Consider the following 23,639-nt stretch of genomic DNA (forward strand, 5'->3'; position numbering starts at 1 on the left):
GCTAGCATAGCTGCTGGGCTCTGGGGATTGAGTCCTGAACAAAAGACACAAAAAAGTCTTGGCTTTGGCTTATATTATAGTGGATGTAGAAAACAATAAATGTAAACATACCAGATGATAAGTACGAAGTAGAAAAATAAAGAAGAGCGAAGGGACGAAGAATGAAAGGGAATATTAGTTGAGAGAAAGTGGCCCTTCTCTAATTGGAGACTATACCTATAATTTTTATTTTTTGAGAGATGGGTTTTTGCTATGTTCCCCAGGTTGGAGTGCTATTCACAGGTGCAACCATTGTGCACTACAGCCTCAACCTCCTGGGCTCAAGTGATCCTCCCACCTCAGCTTTCTGAGTAGCCTGGACTACAGGTGACTATCATAGCACCTAGCTCATTATTACCATTATTATTATTATTTTGAGCCAGGGTCTTCCTCTGTCACCCAGCGTGAACTCCAGTGGCATGATCATAGCTCACTGCAGTGTCGACCTACTGGGCTCAAACGGTCCTCCCACCTCAGCTTTCCAAGAAGCTGGGATCACAGGTGCATGCAACTACACCTGGATAATTAAAAAAAATTTTTGGTAGAGATGGAGAGTAACAATCACCATCATTATTTACTGAGTGCAGGTACTGTATACTTTAATTACCTCATTTAATCCTTCCAATAGCTCTATAAAATAGATAATTTTATCCTACTTTACAGGTTTATTCCAGACTCAGTGAGGTTAAATGACTTGCTGAAGGGCACATGCCTGGTAAGAAGTGGAGCTGGGATTCCAAGTCTATGATTCTTGTTTACAATTTATTTTCTATTTTTTGAGATGGAGTCTGTCTCCCTAGGACAGACCAAAAGAAAAAAAAAAAAAGAGATGGAGTCTTCCTCTGTCACCAGGTTGGAGTACAGTGGCACGACCTTGGCTTATCGCAACCTCCAACTCCCTGGGGTTCAAGTGAGTCTCCTGCCTCAGCCTCCTGAGTAGCTGGGATTACAGGCACCTGCCACCATGCTAATTTTTTGTATTTTTAGTAGAGATGGAGTTTCACCATGTTGGCCAGGATGTCGAGTCTATGCTTCTAGGCTCTTGTCGTCACTCTAGCCTGCTTCCCATCAGAGACATATTGCTTAGACTAAGCCCAAAGGATTCTCCTTCCCCCATGGTTTATCTCACCTCACATCTCACCTCACATCCCACAGGAAAGCTCCTTCAGAGTAAGGCTAACAGCTTGTATTTTCTTGGATCCCTCACACTGTTGGCACCATTTATGGCGCACAGTAAAACTGTAACTGGCTGTTGACAAGTGGATTGATTACTGCCGGAGATGTGTTCCACATATGACAGTTAAAACTTTCACAAGTAGTAAACACTCAGGCATGAAAGAATTTGCTGAGGCAAGTCAATTCCATTGTTTTTGGCAACCTGAGCAGAAAAATACTAAGTGGTCCACAAGGAGAAATGGTATTAATTATCTGGTTTTGCTAGTATTACCCCGAATATGTGAACAATGATTGGCGAGAAAGAGTAAGGTGGCATTACTGGCAATTTAATAAAATAAAATGCTTAGGCAGTGGTTGCTGCCACTGCTGACCTCACACAGACCCCAAAGGGCGCTCACCTGCAGCACTCGGCTCATCCACTGGAAACTATCTTCCTCGGAAGCATCTGGTCTTTGTTCCGCAACCACCACAATGCGCTCATCATAAAATACAGACACAGAAAACACAGCAATTCTAAGAGAGACAGATCAAACACATCAGGACTCCCTTCACAACCAGTTCTATTTGCTTTGTTTAACTGGAATTACAGAGAGGAGACAACCCCACCACGCCACCCGAAATGAGTAGCTTAGGAAAGAAAATGTCATAATCATTATTCTCAAAATGAGGATTCATTCGTTTAGATAATGTGTTTAAGCACAACTGTCATGAATGTTGGGGACATAGTGGTAAAAAAGACAAAGTTCTTGTCTTTGTGGCAATTATGTGTTAGAGACAGAACAAACAAATAAATACAGAATAATATGTTGCAATAAACAAGGGGTGGAGTGGTGTGTAGGGTGGCATATTACTGAGGGCAGGGTGGCTGGGGGGGTGGGACGCCTCCCTGAGGAGCGGACATTGGAGCAGAGACCTGAATGAGGTGAGGACGCGAGCCACGCGAAGATCTGGAGGAAGAGGTTTCCGGGCAGAAGGAACGGAAAGCGAAAAGGTTCTGAGGTAGGGACGAGCTTGGCAGGTTTGAGGAACAGCAAGAAGGCCAGTGTGCCTGGAGCAAAGTGGTGAAGCAGAGAGCGGGAGGGAGAGAGGTCAGACCCAGGCCAGGGCAGATCGCAGGGGACCCGAGAGGCCATGGGAGGAAGGATGAAGTTGGTTCTGAGTGAGGTCTCCGCTCAAATGTCCCCTTACTAGCGAGGCGCTCCCAGGCCACCTCATAGAAACTAGTAGGCCACCCCCACCCGCAATGTGTTTTTCTCCACAGCATTTATCACTATCTTACACATTATCTATTGCTCTGTTTATATGGTTCCTATTTCCTGCAACAAGAATATGAGCTTCACAAGGGCAGAGACATGGCTTGTTTTGTTCACTGCCACAGCCGGAGCATCTAGAACAGTGTCACAGAGTTGGCACCCAATGAATATTTCTTGAATGAATGCATGAAAGAATGGGAAGGCACTGGAGAGCAGAGTCTGCTGGCATGCCTGCCTGACACCCTCCTTCCTTCCTTCCTTCCACACACATTCACCCAACACCTACCAGGTGTCCGGCACTATTGACTGCTGGGACATGACCGTGATCAAAGACAGGTCTAGTGCCCCATAGACTTTAGATCTCATAGGAGGCCACACCACTACAAAAAAACTATACATTTCAGAAACTGTTTCATTAATTTTTCTTACTTCTTAAACTAAAGGGATACCAAGTTTAATAAACATATACCCATGATTGCAAATTGCTGAATACAATATCAACTACTCAAATATGTAGCAAATATCTTTTCTTACATTAATAAGCAAAGAAAAAAGATATCTAATTGACTGTCCATGGAATTTGACATTATGCACTATGTCAATTCCCACATTAAAATGGTATAATTTAATTAGAAACAAGTAAGATAAATAATTATTAGATGTAAATGCCTACAGAGTAGCATCTATCTCAATTAGTCTGAATGGCACTACTTTTGCATTGAAGAAATGTAGGAAGTTAATGTTTTAGAATTCTCTTCAGTCCTCAGGATTAAACAAATAGTAATACTTAAAATCTGAAGTAGAGGACATAGTTGCATCTTAATCCTCTTAGTTACAGCTGAAGAACCAGACGTTGTAAAATATATATTAAAAGCCAGGCTAAGGAAAAAAAAGCCAGGCTTATGCAATGTTTAACCAAAAACACTCTGATCAGTTAGAAAGAGAACCTACAAAATACAACTGAAATCACCCTGTGAAGATCTATTTAGATTCCATTAAAAGGTGCTAACATTTGAATTTTGTATTACTCACCTTCCTCTATAGACAGTCTTTATTGACTCTACAGCCAATCCAGTAGCAACAATGTCATCAGCATTATGTCTTCGACCACTAACCATTAGTAAGCCATCCATTTTCCCAACTACGAACACCAAACTACCCTGAAAGGTAATGATGATTTACTTTGATTTCCATGATTTAAATAATAAAACAGACATATTTTAACTTCCTGACTTGAAATAAGTCTCACTTAAGAAGTATTAAAAAGACAACTGCCATATTTTATGGATTCTAGAGAAAGCATTTCACACCTTGACATCTCTGAAATCAGTTGGGAAAAGAGTGACATCTCTTTTTTTTGAGACAGAGTCTTGCTCTGTTGCCCACGTTGTGGGGCAGTGGATCTCGGCTCACTGCAACCTCTGCCTTCCAGGTTAAAGCAATTCTCCTGCCCCAGCCTCCTGAGTAGCTGGGACTACAGGTGCACGCCACCATGCTTAGCTAATTTTTGTATTTTTAGCAGAGACAGGATTTCACCATGTTGGCCAGGCTGGTCTTGAACTCCTGACCTTGTGATCCACCTGCCTCGGCCTCCCAAAGTGCTGGGATTACAGGCATGAATCATTGCGCCTGGCCCAAGAGTGGCATCTTATAGCCAATGAGGTCTCACAGGATACCTAAGAAGGGAATTTACTCATATTTATTTTAGGGAGGAACTTAACTTCAGGCTGGTAAGGTTAATACTGTTCCCATCTGGCAAGATTAGAACTAGGCTAATAAAGAAAGGTCTAAGGAACACTCCAGGTGCCTTTCTTTCCAATAAGAAAGCAGAGCAGCAAGGAACTACTATTGAATCCCCAAAAGCATCAATGTATAAATAATCTTCCCAGGCTCATTTGCAGCAAATTAACTTCTATTTTTCATTACAGAATTCCTAAATTTCTTAGTCCATTTACATATATTCACCTACCTAGTGGTTATCTCCATGTGAATATCACTCACTGATTTACTGAGCACAATGTAGTGCCCTACACACTGACTGGGCCATGTAAGACACAGCCCGTATCCTCAACAAGCTACTGGTCCATCCCATATGTCAGGAAAAAAGCAGCCATTTCCAACACAGCCTGAAAAGCTACAGTGCTGGTAAAAGAATAAGACAGTCACTGCCACTCCTTCAATGTCCATTTCTCCATTTCATTCACAGCAGGATAATTTTTAGCTACGCATGGGTCAATGAAATAAAGACTGCAATTCCAGCCTCCCTTGCAGCTAGATGTGGCTGTGGGACTAGTTCACACCAATTAGTGGAAGTGTTGCACAGCAGCTTCAGGGAATCTTCCTTTAAAGAAGAGGATTGCACCTTTCCCTGTTTCTTCTAAAACAGATGCGAAGCTTGGACCTCCATCTTGGACCTCAATCATGGAGCTCTAAGCTAAAAGGAGCTGGGTCTCTGAGAATTTCCTGGTGCTGAGTGAAAAAGTCAAGAACAACAGGTGTAGAGAGTGATTATCCTAGACCTATGTCCTCACCCACTCTGTCCCTCCATTAATGACAAGGAAGAAATAAAATAAAATTAGATCTCTTATAGGACTGAAGATGTTAAGTGGAAAAGAGAGGATAGGAGGTAATTAGAGATGAATGGAGGGATATGGGCTTAGCTAGGAATAATGCCTGTCTGCTACTTACAAAACAAAATCCTACTTCCCATGATTTCATATAAATCCCCTCCATGACTTAGATCTCTGCTGTCCTCGGGCTCATTAAGTTCACTGTGAGCTCTTTGAAAACAGGCTTTTCACGTCCTGATTATCTCTAACCCTGTACCTATAAATACCATGTTCGGAATAGCAAACTGGTTTTTTTTGTTTGTTTTTTGAAATAAAGTCTCACTCTGTTGCCCAGACTGGAGCATAGTGGCGGGATCTCCACCTCCCAGGTTCAAGAGATTCTCGTGCCTCAGCCTCCCAAGTAGCTGGAATAAAAGGCACATGCCACCACATCCAGCTAATTTTTGTATTTTTAGTAGAGGTGGGGTTTCACCATGTTGACCAGGCTGGTCTTGAACTCTTGACCTCAGGTGATCTGCCCACCTTGGCCTCCCAAAGTGCTGACATTACAGGCATGAGCCACCACGCCTGGCCCAAACTGTTTTTTCACTCAAAAGATTTACAATCAAATCAGAGAGATTTGATTAATGCCACCATGCTCAGCTAATTGAGCATGGTTGGGGGGCGGGGGGAGAAAATAAAAAATGTCTTAGTTTGGCCAGGCGAGGTGGCTCATGCCTGTAATCCCAGCATTCTGGGAGGCCGAGGCGGGTGGATCATGAGGTCAGGAGTTCGAGACCAGCCTGGCTAACATAGTGAAACCCTGTCTCCATTAAAAAATAATAATAATAAAGAAAAAAGTCTTAGTCTGAAGGAGTCAAATGAACTTGGGTAGCAGAAATGATAAACACTAACTCATTTTATGACATCCTTACAACAACTGCTTTAAATATAAGTTAAGTGGTTCTGTAACACTCTTGGACTAATCTGAATTTGTTCTGTTCTGTAAATTAAAGTCCAAATATTTGGATCAAATGTAACAAAATCAACATGAAAGCATCACTTACCGGCCCTACAAATCCCAGCAATCCTGATCGGATGAATGGAACATCCCCAACAGGAGAGCCTGCAGAATTCACTGGAATTACCTAAGAGACAAAAGTGAAAAACTTTGCTTTTTCTTAGAAAGTATACATGATTTTTAAGAAGTCTTATTAAAATACATGCTCAGTGAAAAAATAATGTAATAGTGAATCCAGTTATTCTATTCCTTTAAGCAATAACACATAATTACAATTTATTGTTTATCTCTCTGAACTTTTAAGAAGATATATATATATATATATATATATGTACTAAGAGTTTTCTTTTTTTTTTTTAATGGATCTTATTATACTTTTTGGAACTTGCTTTTCCACGAAATATATCTTGGATACCCTTGTTGATTTAGCCCACTTTGTAAAATAGCTCTGTAATGGGGACAGGACAGCATAGTCCTTGGTGTCATTTCAATTTCTGGCTCTGCCACTGACTAGTAACACACTTTGGGCAAGTGCCTGGACTTTTCAAAGCCCCTGTTTCACAGCAACTTAATGGAGTACTCTGTGCCTCTCACAGGCTTGAAGTGAAAATTAAAGAACGTAAACACATTCGCAGAAACAAGTATCATATCTGACTCAGAGTCAGTATTCAGGAAATTGTAGCTATTAGAACGGAACCAGTCTTTTATTATAGTTGGATAGGCCATTCTAATTTTTCACTATTGTAAAGGTGCTTTAATGAATACTGCTGTGTTCATTTATGTATTTCTACAAAAGGCATGAGTCTTTTCAATTTTAATTGGCTGGCCTATAAAACTGTAGTATCCATTTACACTCATTAATACCATATTAGAATGCCTGTTTTTTCCCATATCCTAGCTAATATTATGTGTTGCCCATTTTTCCAAACTATCCCAATCTGGTACCAAAAAATATATCCCATTGTTAATTCATTAAAAAAATATATTTTTTTGGCTGGGCACGGTGGCTAACCCCTGTAATCCTAGAGCCTTGGGACGCTGAGGCGGGCAGATCACGAGGTCAAGAGGTCCAGACCATCGTGGCCAACACGGTGAAACCCCGTCTCTACTAAAAATACAAAAATTAGCTGGGCATGGTGGCACGCGCCTGTAGTCCCAGCTACTCAGGAGGCTGAGGCAGGAGAACTGCTTGAACCCAGGAGGCGGAGGTTGCAGTGAGCTGAGATTGTGCCACTGCACTCCAGCCTGGCAACGAAGTTTTTTTGTTTGTTTTGTTTTTAAATGAGATATAGTCTCACTCTCTTGCCCAGGCTGGAGTGCAAAGATGCAATCATAGCTCACTGCAGGCTTAAACTCCTAGGCTCAAATAATCTTCCCACCTCAGCCTCCCAAGTAGCTAGGACTATACATGTGCATTACCACGCCTGGCTAATTTTTAATTCTTTTGCAGAGATGGGTTTCACTATGTTGCCCAGGCTGGTATTAAACTTCTAACCTCAAGCCTAATTCTCCTGCCTTGGCTTCCCAAAGTGTTGGGATTACAGGAGTGGGCCACCACACTCAGACTTAAAATTTTTTTTTAAATTCAAGACAGCAGACATTATCCCTTATTGCTTTAATTGCATTTCATAAGTAATACATTTGTACTTCTTTTCCTTTGTTTTCTGGCCATTTGTATTTCTTTTGTGAGTAGCCTATTCATGTCTCTCATCTATTTTTTCTACCTGATAGGTGCTCCCCACCCCTACCTTTTTTAAGAGATGAGCTCTCACTATGTTGCCCAGGCTGGAGTGCAGTGGCTAGTTACAGGCATGATAATGGTGCCCTGAACTCCTGGGCTCATGTGATCCTCCTGTCTCACACTGTGGAATTGCTGGGACTACAAGTGTGAACCACAGCATGCACATACATATACATATACATACACACACACACACACACACACATATATATTTTGAGACAGAGTTTTGCTGGGACTACAAGTGTGAACCACAGCATGCACATATATATATATATATACACACACACACACACACACACACACACACATATATTTTGAGACAGAGTTTTTGGCTCTGTTGCCCAGGCTGGAGTACAATTGCACGATCTCGACTCAATGCAACCTCCACCTCCCAGGTTCAAGCAATTCTCCTGCCTCAGCCTCCTGAGTAGCTGGGATTACAGGCACCTGCCACCATGCTCAGCTAAGTTTTGTATTTTTAGTAGAGACGAGGTTTCACCATGTTGGCCAGGCTGGTCTCAAACTTTTGACCTCGGGTAATCCACCCGCCTCAGCCTCTCAAAGTGCTAGGAAGACAGGCATAAGCAACCACTCCTGGCCTCACCTGGATAATTTTTAAGATTTCTTTTTTATATAAAATAATAATTATAACAAGAGCTAACATTTACTAGATGCTTATCAGTACCAGGCACAGGTTTACTTGCTTTATATTTAATCCTCAAATTAATTGTATAGAAACAGCATTAGTATTTTCATTTTACAGATGAAGAAGTGAGTTTCATTTGCTTCAAATAGCTAGTACGTGGGAGTGATAGAAAATCAACTCTCTGTTGTCATACGCGTCACAAAAGTTTTTCTCCCTGGGAACTTATTTTCAAAACATTTTATTTTCTGACTAGTATATGTTATATCTTGGCCGGGCACAGTGGCTCATGCCTGTAATTCCAGCACTCTGGGAAGCTGAAGTGGGTGGATCACCTGAGGTCAGGAGTTCAAGACCAGGCTGGCCAACATGGTGAAACCCTGTCTCTATTAAAAATACAAAAAAATTAGCCGGGCATGGTGGCAGGCACCTGTATTCCCAGCTACTCAGGAGGCTGAGGCAGGAGAATAGCTCGAACCCGGTAATCAGAGGTTGCAGTAAACTCTTTCAGGATTTCAATGTAAGAATCCAGTAAGAAAAATACTGGGAATTTGAATTTGGAAAACCCAAATAACTAGTTTTGCCCTTTTCTTTCTTTTTTTTTTTTTTAATTTTTTTTTTTTATTGCATTGTAGGTTTTGGGGTACATATGAAGAACATGCAAGACTGTTGCATAGGTACACACATGGCAGTGTGATTTGCTGCCTTCCTCCCCTTCACCTATATCTAGTTTGGTCCTTTTCTGGTAGGATTTTTATTCTACTTCACTATCACTAAATTTATACTGCAGATTTCAAATTTTCTTCATCACTATGGACCTAGCAGTTTTGTATTAAGTCTGAGAATTCTGGCTAGGCAACTGCCTCCTAGGAAAGGTAATGAAATAAAATATTATCAGTATCTTCAAACACTGCTTGAGGCTCTTGTTTTTAGTAAGGGAAAGTCAAAAAGAAAAATTACAGGTGCAACAGCTCATGCCTGTAATCCTTGCACTTTGGGAGGCCAAGGTGAAAGCATCACCTGAGGCCAGCACTTGAAGGCTGCAATGAGCTATGATTGAGCCACTCTATTCCAGCCTGGGTGACAGAGAGTGAGATATCGTCTCAAGAGGAAAAAAAAAAAAAAAAAAAAGAAAGAAAGAAAAAGAAAAATTACAGGTTCTGGAACACATATAACCCAAGTACTTAAAAACAGGAGAAACAGGGTGAGATTTAAATTAGTTAAATGTAAATGCACTTGAGGGAAGTATATCAATCATCTAGGAAAGTAAACCAGGAGACTGGCAGTAAACATATGCTTGAAGAGCTTATGAATGCCCACTCCTGGCAAGGTGAATTGCAAACAGCTTTTGAAGGGTGGCCAAGAGCATAGTAGTAGTAGTAAAGAGAAAGACATTTAGTAAATGATATAAGCCATTTTAGGTTCCGTAAACACAAAGATAAGTCTCAGCCCAGGAGCTCTTAGCCCTTTTCAGGCACCACATCATGGAGAGCATAGATACAGTATCATAGAGGTGATACTTTCTCTAAAGCTACATCTCTTAGTACACAATCACATGCACGATTTTTCAAATGGGACAGTAGACACCTGTGATCTTCCATCCTGGGAATCACTAGTCTAGATTATAGAAAAAGAAGCTCAGGCTGGGTGTAGTGACTGTAATCCCATCACTTTGGGAGGCTGAGGTGGGTGGACGACCTGAGGTTGGGAGTTCGAGACCAGTCTGACCAACATGGAGATGCCCTGTCTCTACTAAAAATTCAAAAAATTAGCCAGGTGTGGTGGTGTGCACCTGTAGTCCCAGCTACGTGGGAGGCTGAGGCAGGAGAATTGCTTGAAACCGGAAAATGGAAGTTGCAGTGAGCTGGGATCGCACTACTGCATTCCAGCCTGGCGACAGAGTGAGACTCTGTCTCCAAAAAAAAAAAGGGCAGCTCAAAGAATTGAAAATTTGAGGTGCTCATATAAGCTCTGCCTTGTCTGAAGATGGATGTGGCCGCCAGTTGAATTTTTCTGCTCCGTAAAATGTATCCTGAGACAAGTTAATTCCAATTATAAAATGCAGACAATTAACTGCCCCTGTTCTGACTTCCAGGTTCACTAGGCAAACTTTCCATTACAACCCGGCTTCACATGCAGAAGTGCCTGCAGGAAAAACATGAGCTAGTCTAGCTAGAATGTGCTGGCTCTACAAGAACATGAGCTCCACAAGGAGCTTTGTTTTGTTTCTTGATATTCCCCAAGCATCTGGAACAGTGTCAGACACATAAAAAGTGCTGAAAAAATATCTGACTGAAGGATTGAATAATATGAGCAACCTTACTCCTATGAAAGGACAGTCTTCATTTTTAATTAGTAACTGAGCATAATTTGAGTTTACTCTTGAAATTAAATTTGAATTTACAAAGCTCAAACCATGGCAAGTTCACTAGAGTGAATTTTTGTGAGGCCTCTTACCCTTTTTTTGTTTTTGTTTTTGAGACAGGGTCTGTCTCCTAGGCTGGTATGCAGTGGCATGATCATAGCTCACTGCAGCCTTGAACTCCTGGGCTCAAAGGATTCTCCTGCCTCAGTAGCTGGGACCACAGGCATGCACCACCATGTCTGGCTAATTTTTTAAACATTTTTTTGTAGGATCTTGCTATGTTGTCCAGGCTGGTCTTGAACTCCTGGCCTCAAGCAATCCTTCTGCCTCAACCTCCAAAGGTGTCAGGATTACAGGCGTAAGCTACCATGTCCAGCCCATCTTACCCGTTTAAAAAATCTAACAGATAAACAACAGCACCTCCTATGTGCCAGATGCTGTTTCTAAGTATTTTATAAATGCTCACAACAATCCTATAACACAGGTACTATTACTACTCACTTTTTTTTTTTTTTTTTTTTTTTGAGATGGAGTCTTGCTCTGTCTCCAGGCCGGAGTGCAGTGGCATGATCTCGGTTCACTGCAATCTCCAACTCCCTGGTTCAAACTATTCTTCTGTCTCAGCCTCCCGGGTAGCTGGGATTACAGGCACGTGCCACCACACCTAGCTAATTTTTTTGTATTTTTAGTAGAGACACATGTTGGCCAGGATGGTCTCTATCTCCTGACCTCTTGATTGTCTGCCTCAGCGTCCCAAAGTGCTGGGATTACAGGTGTGAGCCACGGCGCCTGGCCTGTTACTCACATCTAAAGATAAGGAAATTGCGGCACAGAGAGGTTAACCAACTCACCCAAGGTCAGCCAGTGAGTGGCAGAGTCAGAATTTGAACTTAGGCAAGTCTAGCTCCAGAGTACACACTCTCAACCTGTCCCATCAACCAGGGCATGTGCCCTCGTAACATCCTCATCTCACCAAACATTTTCCCTGGGAAATGTTAGTGTCATGTACCTCAAATGTATTTTTTGTCACACCAGCAAGCCCGAAGTACATCATGCCTCCAGTTCTGGAGCTAACACAGATTTCTCCAATTTCATCTGTTTTGCAGAGCTGGGGAGGTCCATCTGGTTTCACAATACACATCATCCCTAATGTACAGAAATATAGGTTAAGGGATAAAGATTCTAGAAAACCTTTGTAAAATAACAACTCCATCCTGTGAACCCAAGAAAGTCTTGCCTTTACTGGGTGGCATTAAGTAAAAATATCAAACAGGAAGGCCAAACATAAACCTAAAACTACATAGGTATATTTGAAATGTAAAACTTGTATAGACAGTGACATATTAAAGATGAATGCAAGGCCCAAATTAACAGGTTAGATGAATGAGGTGTTACCTTTAGGTAGATCAAACTCAAACACTCATGGAAGCAATATGCTCTAATTTTCTGCTAGTCCCAATGGCTTGGCAATTACAGTTAAAACCAGGTAACTTTAACATCTCTCAGTATTTGGCCTTCCAGGTAAAGAAATGGACCTGAAGCATTCACAATTGATAAGTCTTACAATACCGCTGGAAGGTCGGCATAATTATAATGACTTAACTATTAGAGAGGTTCTGAGAAATTAAATGAGTTAAGTACTGAATTAAGGATTCCTGGTTTGGGATTCTGTATTTTATCAGGCTCTATTATCTCTGATGTCAATTTTTTATGAAAAACCATGGTGATCCTCATGACTCACCACCAGGCATTACATGCCCCACGTCCTGGACTGTCAGTGCTGAATTTTTATCTTCAGTATTGACCCGTATTACTCCATAGCTCAATCCATTCATTGAGAGAATGGCTCTTCCTGGCAAAGGGGCTCCTGGAACTCCAGGTCTGAAAAGAAAAACCCATCAAATTTGGTGAATGAAATAACATCAAGAGAAAAATACAAATACGTAGGACAATAGATTTCCTCTGGCTACAATACCAAAAAAATTCTCCATTTTCTCTACCAAAAATATGCCAAATTAGAGCTAGGTGTGGTCACTGACACCTGCAATCTCAGCAACTGCTGAGGCAGGAGGATTGCTTGAGGCCAGGAGTTCATGACCAGCCTGGGCAACACAGTGGGACCCCATCTCTACAAAAAATACAAAAAGTAGCCAGGTATGATGGTCCATGCTAGTAGTCCCAGCTACTTGGGAGGTTGGGTGGGAAAACCATTTGAGCCTGGGAGGTCAAGGCTATAATGAGCTATGATCACGCCTTTGTGATCCAGCCTGGGTAACAGATCAAGACTCCATCTCTAAAAAATTAAATTTAAAAAAGTGTAGTATAGTAAACACATAAACCAGCAATATGATCATTTATTATAATCGTCAAGTATTACATACTGGGCCAGGCTCAGTGGCTCATGCCTGCAATCCCAGCACTTTGGGAGGCCAAAGAAGGAGGATTGCTCAAAGCCAGTAATTTGAGACCAGCCTGGGCAACAAAGCAAGAATCTATCTCTACAAAATAATTTAAAAATTAGCCAGGTGTGGTGGTGCACACCGGTAGTCCTAGCTACTCAGGAAGTTGAGGCAGGAGGACTGCTTGAGACCAGGAGGTTGAGGCTGCAGTGAGCCATGATCACTCCACCCTGGGTGAGAGAGACCCTATCTTTAAAAAAAAAAAAAAGTATATGTTTATATGTATATTATACAAACACACACACACACACACACACTCTCTCTCTCTCTCTCTTATACTTACATATATAGTGGTCCTGAGTATACTATAGATATACTATCCATACTTAAGCTACAATCAGGAACAGACTATTTGTAGTCTAGGGTGCTATGGATTCCGAAGAACAAAATAGCAGAGAAAAATAGCTAATTCACAAATATGAAATGATATCAATTAAATTTTTCAGTTTACTGCATATACTTTGATCAAGAGTGGGAAAAATGAAATGCTTGAAACTACTTAGAAAATTAGTTAACACCCTTTGTCATCACCCGGTAAATACTGTACATTTCATCCAAGTTGTAACATACATCAACAGCATCTGACATCCGGAACAGTACCTGCGGATTGCTACAGTCATGGCTTCAGCAGACGTGGCACACGGACAGATGGCCTCAGGCTTCAGTCCATGGCTTTGGAACAGGCTCAGAAAGGCATCACAGGATGACACAGACCCTAAGGAGTTGGAACAGATCAACCTGAAGCTGAAATTGTCATTTTCATTACTGCAGGATAATGGTAAAGAGCAGAAAGCTGACATACTTATTTCTCATGAGAACTCACATTGTATATTATTAATTCCACACAAATATTTTACTGTCCCTGTGAGATGGTTTGATACATTTCAAGGGCAAATTAATGCTCATCCAGCCCAGAAAAGGTCACTGACACTATTTAAAGTTACAACTTGGTATAACGCTGTTCCTACCAAACGGACAAATCAGTATCAGAGATAACACTGCCAGCAATATGCAGTCAATTTATAATTCAGCAACTCTTCCTGAGGTACTATCACAGCCAGTGCAATTTAATATTGGCTTAGCTCCACCTTCTCTGTGTTATTAAGGTCAATCCCATGTCTGTGTTTTAAACTATGATGATCAATATAACTACTGACAAAAGTCCATTTATGACAAAGTACTCTACCTGATCCTACCGTGTGAAGGATCAGGATTTGGGGGCTTGTAGGTAAAAGCAGGTAACACAGTAAGATCTCTAAAAGTTTTTCCAAACTCCTTTGATTTGCTGCTAAGGGGAATTTACATAAAGTCCAAACACTTTGTTACATGAAGTCACCTTCATACTGCTCCTTTTAGCCAAGGAATACCGAGTTCCATGACAGAAACAGGCCATACATGAGTGAGCAAGAATGAATGGCTTAAAAGCTTATAGATTCATCAAAAGATGAATAAATAAATACAATGTGGTATAACTATACAATGGACTATTTCTTGGTAATAACAAGGAATGCAAAAGTACTGACAGATACTACAACATGGATGAACCTTGAAATATGCTAAGTGAAAGAAGCCTGTCACAAAGACCACATACTATATGACTGCATTTATAAGAAATGTCCAGAACAGGCAAATCTAGAGAGACAGGCAGCAGATTAGCAGTTGTCTAGGGATGGGGGCAGGGGGAAAAATGGGGAGTGACTGATAATGGGTACATAGTTTATTTTTGGGTGATGAAAATGTTCTAAACTTAGATTTTAATAGTGGTTGTACAACTCGTGAATATACCAAAACCACTGAATTGCACACCTTAAACGAGTGAGTTTTTCAGTATGTGAATTACATCTTAGTACAGATATTAAAAAAAAAAAAAAAAAAAGCTATCAAAAGAGGGCAAAAAAACCTAATCTATGAAAACACAGGATATTCCCAAACCCACAATGCAGAAATACTCACAGGGGTTAGCTCCATCAGTCACAATTAACATTCGGAGGGAACTCAAGCTCACATCTCTTTGGTCCCGATGTGCCATCATAGCCCAGTGCAAGTCTCGACATTTTACTAAAGCTACCTTGGCTAAAAATTCAAAAGGGATGAAGTTAACATACATGAAAAATTTGGTACGTATGTAATATACCATAATAAAGACTTTTTTTTTTAATTTGGGGAATCATGATTTTTGCTAGGAGAAAATTAAAAAAGGCTACAAAGAGATTGTGCCAATAGCTGAGAGGCAGAAAGTATCACATTTAGACAACTGACAGGACCTGCAATTGTTGGTTCACTGAGACCCTCTAGGCAGGCCACGGTATCCCAGCCAAGGAAACTGTGAACTCCGAGACACTTAAATCTAATTCAAGGCTCACATTGTCTCTTGAGATGAAACAGGCAAGGTACCTAATTCTGTAGTAACTAAACTCAATTTGTTAAGGAAAAGGGGCACAGAAATGTTTCTAATAAGGGCAATTTGAAAATCTCTGAAATCTTTTTTTTTTTTTTTTTTGAGACGGGGTTTCACTCATGTTACCCAGGCTGGAGTGCAATGGCGCGATCTTGGCTCACCGCAACCTCCGCCTCCTGGGTTCAGGCAATTCTCCTGCCTCAGCCTCCTGAGTAGCTGGGATTACAGGCATGCACCACCATGCCCAGTTAATTTTTTGTATTTTTAGTAGAGACGGGGTTTCACCATGTTGACCAGGATGGTCTCGATCTCTTGACCTCGTGATCCACCTGCCTCGGCCTCCCAAAGTGCTGGGATTACAGGCTTGAGCCACCGTGCCTGGCCGAAAATCTCTGAAATCTTAATTCAAACAGTCATATAATTAAAGCTTAGATGCTGTTGGTGACTACCTTTGTGAGCATGTACTCTTTGGACCCAAGAGAGAGGACAGGTTTTCATGACAGAGTAGGGTACGCTAATGGTGTGCATCTTATTCATTACATTCTGAAAATAAAGAAAGAAGAAAAGTAATTAATACAAAATACGAACTTAGAATTTTAAAACTGAGCTGATATTTTGTTAGCAAGTAATAGTCAAATACATGCTCTTTGAAAACAATCTTAAATATTAAATATAAGATTGACGTTTCTTTAATACATACCCTTCAACCTGGTTCCCTCCCCTCCTCACCACAGACAATTAGTTACAAATTTGATACATATCCTTCCAATCTTTTTTCTTTTTTCTTTTTTTTTGAGATGGAGTCTCACTGCGTCTTGCAACCTGGAGTACAGTGGCGAGATCTTGGCTCATTGCAACCTCTGCCTCCCGGGCTCAAATGATCCTCCTGCCTCAGCCTCCCAAACAGCTGGGATTACAGGCACATGCCACCACGCCCGGCTAATTTATGTGTTTTTTGCAGAGACAGGGTTTCAGCATGTTGGCCAGGCTGGTCTCAAACTCCTGACCTCAGATGATCCACCCGCCTCGGCCTCCCAAAGTGCTGGGATTACAGGCGTGAGCCACTGTGCCTGGACTCCAATGTTTTTTCAATGTATTTTTATACATATTTGTTCCCATAGAAATATATACATATTTTAAAAAATAAAAAAAAAAACAGAAAAAAATACATATTTTTAACATAAAAGGTATCATATTACATATATATCTGTAACTTGCTTTTTTGATTTAAATTGTTTCAGTGTTATATCTACACATACCAGTACAAGAGAGCTACATAATTCTATTTGAACTGTGGCATAGTATTTCATTGTTTGGCTGTATCACAATTATTTAGGCCTTTCCCTATTAATGACAATTTTTTGCTATTATAAAAAATGTTTCAAGGAGCACATTCCTACTCATTTCCCTGGGATTGTACAAGTATTTCCCTATACGGATATGTAGTACTGCTGTTGTATGGGATATGCTTTTTTTTTTTTTTTGAGACAGTCTCTCTGTCGCCCAGGCTGGCATGCAGTAGCATGATCTCAGCTCACTGCAACCTCCACCTCCCAAGTTCAAGCGATTCTCCTGCCTCAGTCTAAAGTAGCTGGGATTATAGGCACCTACTACCACACTCAACTAATTTTTTGCATTTTTAGTAGAGATGGGGTTTCATCAAGTTGGTGAGGCTGGTCTTGAACTCCTGACTTTGGGTGATCCACCTGCCTTGGCCTCCCAAAGTGCTGAGATTACAGGCATGAGCCACTGTGCCCAGCCTTTGTTTTCTTAAAAAAGAGACAGGGGTTTCACTACGTTGCCCAGGCTGGCCTCCAATTCCTGAACTCAAGTGATCCTCTTGCCTCAGCCTCCAGGGCAGCTGGGACTGGTATATACGTGATGCATTCATTCATTCATTTATTAAAGTGCAGTGGCGTGATCACAGTCCACTGCAATCTCTGCCTCCTGGGTTCAAGCAATTCTCCTTCCTTAGCCTCCCAAGTAGCTGGGATTACAGGCATGTGCCACCATGCCCAGCTAATTTTTGTATTTTTAGTAGAGTCGGGGTTTCACCATGTTGGCCAGGCTGGTCTGGAACTCCTGACTTCAGGTAATCTGCCTGCCTTCACCTCCCAAAGTGCTGGATTACAGGGGTGAGTCACAGTGCCCGGCTGTGGTATATGGTTTTTAAATGTTAACAGACACTGCCAAACTGCCCTCCAACCCACTTAATGCTTTTATCGTGTTCATACTTGCCACATGCCACAAAGGGGTAGGTGAGCATCACAAAGCAAGAAATCAGTGTCCCTATTTTTTACGGAGGTCCTGCCTACACCTGTTATTTGTTTGGTCAGATAAAGCTGAAGGTGTTGAGGGTTCATGCAATTCAGTGTCTCTCTTGCCACTCTAATCAAGAATACCCAAGACACCCTGTCCCCAAAGAGACCTAGCCTGGCAGAATAACCAAATCTTGTTATTTCGATTAGCCATTTTGCTCACTCTCTAATTTGCCCAAAGAAACCAAGATACCACTGCAAGATACTATTTTCTTCTTCCAGGTTTCTAGCTCTGGTGACAAACTTTTCGTTTCAGGAAAAGGCTGGTGTTAATAACTCATTCTTCACACATGTCCCTATCTTTCACTTGGTATCACAAGGAAGAGATTCTTCTTAACTCCTCAAAAGGATTTTTAACTTCTGATAAAAAAGAAAATGGGAAAGTTTTCAGAAAAGTGCTAGAAAGTAAGTACACTGAGGATTCCAAGGGTTCTGGGTGAAAAGGGATCCACTTCCTCCTCCCTCACGATTCATATCTAATGCTTTCCCAGCTCCTGCAATATCTAAGGAAGTGGGACTAGATGCTCCCTGAGGACCTTTTCAATTCTGGGATGCCAGGGTTTTTCTTTTTTCTCTCTCCACCTACATGGCATGTTATATATGGTAGTTTCACCACTTGAAATGTCCCTTCTCTCTACCTCTACAAAAATCTCTATATGTCTAAAACTTACCTATTTTTCAAAGTCCAACTCTGCTGTGACTTCTTCCATAAAAACTGCCTTGAAGCCCAGACTGGAAGGAGGTCACCTTTCTCTAACACCCATAGTATGTTACCTGTTCCTCTCTGATAGGAATAATCCCCATCTACCTCGTTACTCTTCTTCAGTTGTGGCATGCAGCTTATCCATGGCAGTCATTCAAAACATTCTGTCCAATGGAAAGGTTATATATCCTCTGGAAAATATTACTGATCTTTTGGGAGCTTAAATTTCACACAAGCACTGAGAGATGCTCCAGTTACACAGCATGCTAGCCTTATCTCAAACACAATTCATACTAAGGGCCTTAAATCTAAGTAGCTTACCGCAAACATGCCGTGCCACAGCCCAGCATCCTTCTTAAAGTCTAAGACATTTACTATTGTTTCCCCTAAAATAGAAAAAAAAATAGGAAGACAAAGAAATCATCTGTAGTGTTAAGTAGCAAAATCGTGTCACTTCCCACTAATAAACAACTGATTTATTTTTATTATTATTATTTTTTTAGATGGAGTCTTGCTTCTGTCGCCCAGGCTGGAGTACACTGACACAATCTTAACCCACTGCAACCTCTGTCTCCCAGGTTCAAGTAATTTTCCTGCTTCAGCCTCCCGAGTAGTTGGGATTACAGGCATATGCCACCATGTCCAGCTAATTTTTTATTTTTAGTAGAGATAGAGTTTCACCATGTTGGCCAGGCTGGTCTTGAATACCTGACCTCTAGTAATCCTCCTGCCTCAGCCTCCCAATGTGCTGGGATTAAAGGCGTTAGCCACAGTGCCCAGCCTGATTTGATGCTTTTAGAGAAATGGCTAAAAGTTCTCAGGAGCTTTTGAGGGTCTCCTCAAAATGGGTAGAGGACTGCTCATACAGTAATGTGGTTACAGCAGAGACAAGGAGTGAGAAACTTCTTGTGACTTAGGCACTTCTTCCAAGAGGTTTCTTTTTCCTAATTATGTAGAGAACACATGCTTATTTTAGAAACTTGGGAAGTTTGACAAATATATTTTAAATTTCCTAAAAGACATTTCCAAAAAAAAATAAAGTTGGTGAGTATATATATATATATCTAAACATTCTATCTATACACACACACATATACATCTATGCACATTTACATATAGATAGATATCTAACATAACAAATTGGTATACAAAGCTTGGTTTCTAACTTGTTCCTACTTAATGATATATTGAAAAAATTTCTCCATATCTTTAATATTCTAAAATAAAAATTTCAATGCCCCAGTCATTATATAAATTATAACTTTTTTTTTTTGAGACAGTGTCTCTGTCACCCAGGCTAGAGTGCAGTGGCATGATCTTGGCTCACTGCACTCTCTGCCTCCGGGGTGCAAATGATTCTCCTACCTCAGCCTCCCAAGCAGCTGGGACTACAGGCACACGTCATCATGCCTGGCTCATTTTTGTTATTTTTTGTAGAGATGGGGTTTCACCATGGTGGCCAGGCTGGTCTCAAACTCCTGACCTCAGGTGATCTGTATGCCTCAGCCTCCCAAAGTGCTGAGATTACAGGCGTGAGCCATGGTGCCTGGCCTGAATGTATTATAACCTAATCAATCGTTATTTGAGGGCATTTTGATTGCTCCCATTTTATATATATTTTATATGTGTGTGTATATATATATATATACACACACACACACACATATATATACATATATATACACACACATATATATATACACATATATATATATTTTAACCAGACAACAATATTGTTCTATCATGAGCATTTATTAACTCGTTTCATTTTACAAAAGGAAGATAAAATGCTAAAAAAATTAACATTGCAAAGAACATTATAAGGCAAATAGTGGTTTACGCAATATGTATCAACCTACCTAAAGTTCCAAAATACAGAATACGTTTTTGTGTTTTAATTTATTCTTTTGGTAGCTGAATTTCTTTGACTCCAAATGTATAGCTGGTAGCCCACTATATAGGCAGGGGAAGATGGAGATACCTGACATTTCACAGCTAATAAAAACATGATTTTAATTAGGGTTTTCTATTGCTGTATTCTAGAAATTATGCTTTACATTTTGGTTTGCCCAGAATTTTAGCTCCTTTAAACTACAGCATATTTTTGTGAAAGAAGAAAACAGAAGCAAGCCAAGAATGTGTCTTGGGACATTTTCACTCTGAATTTAGTCATTAAAGGAGGTCCAATCACTGAGCATTGTTCTCACAGTCACACATCTCTGAAGGTAACAATGAGGGCAGTCATGGGATGAGGTCTGACCTTCAGAATAATTGCAGGCCTGCGACAGAGCTTGGCAGTGAGACAACATTGAAAGCCGGGACACTGTAACTCCCATTACACTCCCTTCTTTGCTTGTTTTATACTAGAAAACAAAAACAGAAACATCAGAAACACAATAAAATGGATTATTTCAAATGACAAAACTAGAATCCAAAAAAGAAACCCAGAAAAACTGTCATAATGGGTTGAATTTAACATGTTTAATATGAATATTTAACACAAATGTACTTGAATACTAAATGCAAATCACACAAAGATAGGATTGGAGAATGACAAAGCTCAACAAAAGTATGTATGAAAAAGACTTAAAAGTTTAATTAGTCATCGATGTGAAGTTGCTGATCAAAAAGCTAAAACAAGTGATTGGAGCTATATTAATAGAAGCACACTACCAAATAAATATAAGTCAAGCACAGCACTGCAGAGGGAAGGGTATGTAAGACATGGTCTCTGTGTATTAGAAGCACCCAATTTTGTAAGGAAGAACTAGAAAAGAATGGCCTATTTGCTCCTCCAAATAATTCAACCATAATTTTGCTTTTACCCTGCATGTTCCATTCAGGTTGCTATTTACCAGGACTATCAACTTTCCTTTCTTTCTTTCTTTTAAGAGATGGAGTCTCACCATGTTGCCCAGGCTGGACTGGAACTCCTGGGCTCAAGCAATCCTCCCAGCTCAGCCTCTGAGTAGCTGGAACTGCAGGCATATGCCACTGTGCCCAGCTCTACTTTAAAAAAATTTTAAGCCTTGTTAAGGGCAATAGTGAAAAGGGGAGAAAGAGCAGAATAGGAGTTTTATCTGTAACTGACTGAACAATCAACTGAGACAATTCACTACCATGGGACTAGCCCAAATTTTTTTATTAAAAAATTTGTTAAAGCAAAATAACATTTTGCATACCTTTCTGCAAAATTTGAATACTCTCTTGACATTATCTCTTTCCTTGGCTTTTCTGATACTTCTGATACTCCTCTCTTCTAGTCTCTATCTCTGTGTGTTTGTCTCTGTCTCTCTCCCATTGCTCCTTTACTTTCTCCATCCGTCTCTTCAATGTGCCATTCCCTAAGAGTTCTACTCTTCTTCCTCATCCCTTTTCACTTTATTCCATTAGGTTACTGCATTCTTTTTTTTTTTTTTTTTTTTTTTTTTTTGAGACGGAGTTTCGCTCTTGTTACCCAGGCTGGAGTGCAATGGCGCGATCTCGGCTCACCGCAATCTCTGCCTCCTGGGTTCAGGCAATTCTCCTGCCTCAGCCTCCTGAGTAGCTGGGATTACAGGCACGCGCCGCCATGCCCAGCTAATTTTTTGTATTTTTAGTAGAGACGGGGTTTCATCATGTTGACCAGGATGGTCTCGATCTCTTGACCTCGTGATCCACCTGCCTCGGCCTCCCAAAGTGCTGGGATTACAAGCGTGAGCCACCGCGCCCGGCCGGTTACTGCATTCTTAATAACTCCTAGTTCTCTATCTTCAACCCAGGCCTCTGCTCCAGAGAAATCCAGACTGACAGAGTCAACTCTTCCCCTGAATGTCCAGTAATCCTGTGAAACCCAATATATCCATCACTGTCTTCTTTACCCCAGCCTCTGCCCATGGAAACTACTCCTGTTGTATTTTCTATCTTACTGAAGGATGCTGCCATCAATCCCAGTTGCCCAAGTGAGAAACCTGAGTCTGTCTTGCCTTCTCGCTCTCCAGCATCAGTACCTAAGCCCTGCCTGCTCTATTTCCTTGCTGTCTGAAGCTACATCTACTTTGTTCTCTCCTCTCTACCATAAGCTTGGACTCACCTGAATAACTGTAAAGTTGGTCTCCTTTAATAACTCCCTATTACCTAGAGATACTTTAAACTTACTAGTAAGTTTGAAGTATCACAACTAAGAACTGCAAGTTAATTCAAAATAACAGGCACCTAGAAAGACAGAGGGTAGTAGTTCTAATAAGGCCAGGGAGCTAAGCAAGGGCCACACAGTGAAGGACTCTCCACCTTTAGGAAAAACCAACAAAGGCGACTGAAAGATATCGCCAGTGAGGTAGAGGAATTGAAAGAGGAGTCCAAGAAGCCAGTGACTGGAGTTTTGAGGAGGACTGAGTAATGAACGATGTCATCACTGAGACATGATATGGATTGCGAGTTGATGACTAAATTTGGTATTTTTAATTGCTTGTCTTTTTTCTTTTTTGAGACAGAATCATGCTCTGTCATCCAGGATGGGGTGCACTGGCATCAACACAGCTCACTGTTGCTTCAACTTTCTGGGCTCAAGTGATCCTCCCACCTTAGACTCCTGAGTAGCTGGCATACCACCAGGCCCAGCTAATTTTTTATGTTTTGTAGAGACTACGTTGCCCAGGTTAGTCTTGAACTCCTGAGCTCAAGGAATCCATCCACCTCAGCCTCCCAAAGTACTGGGATTTTCTTTTACTTCTTTTTTTTTTTTTTTTTTAATTTTTTTTTTTTCTTAATATGGGTTGTCACCAAGAAGTACTGGGATTAAAGGCATGAGCCATCTTGCTGGCTTATCTGTTTGTCTTTTAAACATACTCAGATCTCTTCCATCTTTAAAAACAATCATCCTTGCATCCAATAATAACCCATCACCTATCAGAGCTATTGCTCACTCTCTTTCTTTTTTTGCAGTCCTCCTGTCTTGGCCTCTTAAAGTCCTGGGATTACAGACAGACATGAGCC

General features: G+C 40.9%; 1 protein-coding gene across 7 annotated transcripts in view; it reads right to left on the bottom strand.

The window, feature by feature from the left end:
• Nucleotides 1-23,639, bottom strand: part of DIP2B (disco interacting protein 2 homolog B) — a 269,005-nt gene that overhangs the window by 40,718 nt on the left and 204,648 nt on the right. For 5 of the 7 annotated variants that reach the window (XM_032293570.1, XM_032293562.1, XM_032293545.1 and 2 more), the window contains 11 exons: nt 20,926-21,028; nt 18,987-19,051; nt 16,094-16,187; nt 15,200-15,319; nt 13,847-13,961; nt 12,529-12,668; nt 11,797-11,933; nt 6,085-6,165; nt 3,501-3,628; nt 2,129-2,263; nt 1,614-1,728 (listed from right to left, as the gene is read on the bottom strand). In XM_032293570.1, the coding sequence (XP_032149461.1) occupies nt 1,614-1,728; nt 2,129-2,263; nt 3,501-3,628; nt 6,085-6,165; nt 11,797-11,933; nt 12,529-12,668; nt 13,847-13,961; nt 15,200-15,319; nt 16,094-16,187; nt 18,987-19,051; nt 20,926-21,028 (1,233 nt within the window). The remainder of the gene's footprint in view (nt 1-1,613; nt 1,729-2,128; nt 2,264-3,500; nt 3,629-6,084; nt 6,166-11,796; nt 11,934-12,528; nt 12,669-13,846; nt 13,962-15,199; nt 15,320-16,093; nt 16,188-18,986; nt 19,052-20,925; nt 21,029-23,639) is intronic. The other 2 variants (XM_032293552.1, XM_032293551.1) reach the window with 1 other exon arrangement.

This window comes from Sapajus apella, unplaced genomic scaffold, assembly GCF_009761245.1.
Source record: "Sapajus apella isolate SASKATOON/1434 unplaced genomic scaffold, GSC_monkey_1.0 scaffold2, whole genome shotgun sequence".
Classification (NCBI taxonomy): Eukaryota; Metazoa; Chordata; class Mammalia; order Primates; family Cebidae; genus Sapajus; species Sapajus apella.